The sequence below is a fragment of the Aplysia californica genome, unplaced genomic scaffold (genome assembly GCF_000002075.1).
Source record: "Aplysia californica isolate F4 #8 unplaced genomic scaffold, AplCal3.0 scaffold01110, whole genome shotgun sequence".
NCBI classification, from domain to species: domain Eukaryota; kingdom Metazoa; phylum Mollusca; class Gastropoda; order Aplysiida; family Aplysiidae; genus Aplysia; species Aplysia californica.
Window position 1 is genome coordinate 25869 of NW_004798380.1, and position 1223 is coordinate 27091.

Sequence of the window (1223 nt, forward strand, 5' to 3'; positions counted from 1 at the left end):
CTCTCTCTCTCTCTCTCTCTCTCTCTCTCTCTCTCTCTCTCTCTTACTTTTACCACTTTGTTAACGAACTCTTGTCCCTGCTGTAACCTATTGGGCTCCGATGAGGCCCTGTTATTGCCGATTACTTTTAATAGAGACAAAGAGTAGGAAAAACAGGGATTTAAAAAATCTCTGTTATTAACGGATCCCTGTTCTTACCGGGCCTGTTATATATGATTTCCACTGTGCACACACACACACACACACACAAACAAACACACACACACACACACACACACACACACACACAAACACACACACACACACAACACCACACACACTCTTACATACACACACATCGTCTCTCTCCTCTCTTTTCAAAGGAATGGGACCAATGCCATGGACCATTAACTCCGAGATCCACCCCCTCTGGGCTCGCTCCACTGGCAACTCCCTGTCAGCGGCGACCAACTGGATCAGCAACCTGCTCGTCTCCATGACCTTCCTCACACTGACGGAGACCATTACCAAATATGGTCAGTGCAATTTCATGTACATCGTTTTTTTTTAAATATAAAAAGGTTTCTGTCTTCTGTCTCATCGGCGTCATTTCTTCGAATTTTTTTCTGGTGTTCGTTATTAAGTATTTTTAGTCGCGTTTTTTTCTGTGGTCGTCGTCGTCGTTGTTGTTGTTGTTATTGTTGTTGTTGTTGTTGTTGTTGTTGTTGTTGTTGTTGTTGTTGTTGCTGTTGTTGTTGATGTTATTGTTGTTGTTGTTGTTATTTAATCACGTTCGAAGGACGCTGAAGTACAAAAAGTTTTTGATAAAACTGAGCGATACACCGGAAAAGTACTACAGGAGCACTTTAGAAGGAAAAGGTTGGGCTTTTGTTCATGAACCGGGTGCGTGGCTACTAAATAAGTAAGTTGATGGGGTTGACGAATTAACAACACTGTTTTAAAGTTATTTACGAGACAGGACCACCGAATTCAACGTTCGTCTCCGGTAGGACCGAGCCAAATGGGCTGACAGCCTTAAAATGGGTTGAAAGACTTAAAAACTCCACAAAACGACTTAAGTTCAAAGATGCCCAGTCAGGGATTCTAACCAGGGCCTTAGACCTGTGGATTATAAAATGCATAGGACTTGCTGTTGAGTGAAAGTTTGCACTATTATAAATGCTATATTTTTAATATGTATTCTTTAAAAAAAAATTTGATCTATGCTCTCCTCCCCCCTCCAC

The 1223-nt window shown here is 41.6% G+C and overlaps 1 protein-coding gene across 1 annotated transcript in view; it reads left to right on the top strand.

The window, feature by feature from the left end:
• The window catches only part of LOC101848793 (proton myo-inositol cotransporter), a gene marked incomplete in the record, with an annotated part of 16374 nt that overhangs the window by 13462 nt on the left and 1689 nt on the right, over nt 1–1223 (top strand). Inside the window, 1 exon segment of the mRNA XM_035973293.1 lies at nt 361–515. Coding sequence (XP_035829186.1) covers nt 361–515 — 155 coding nt within the window.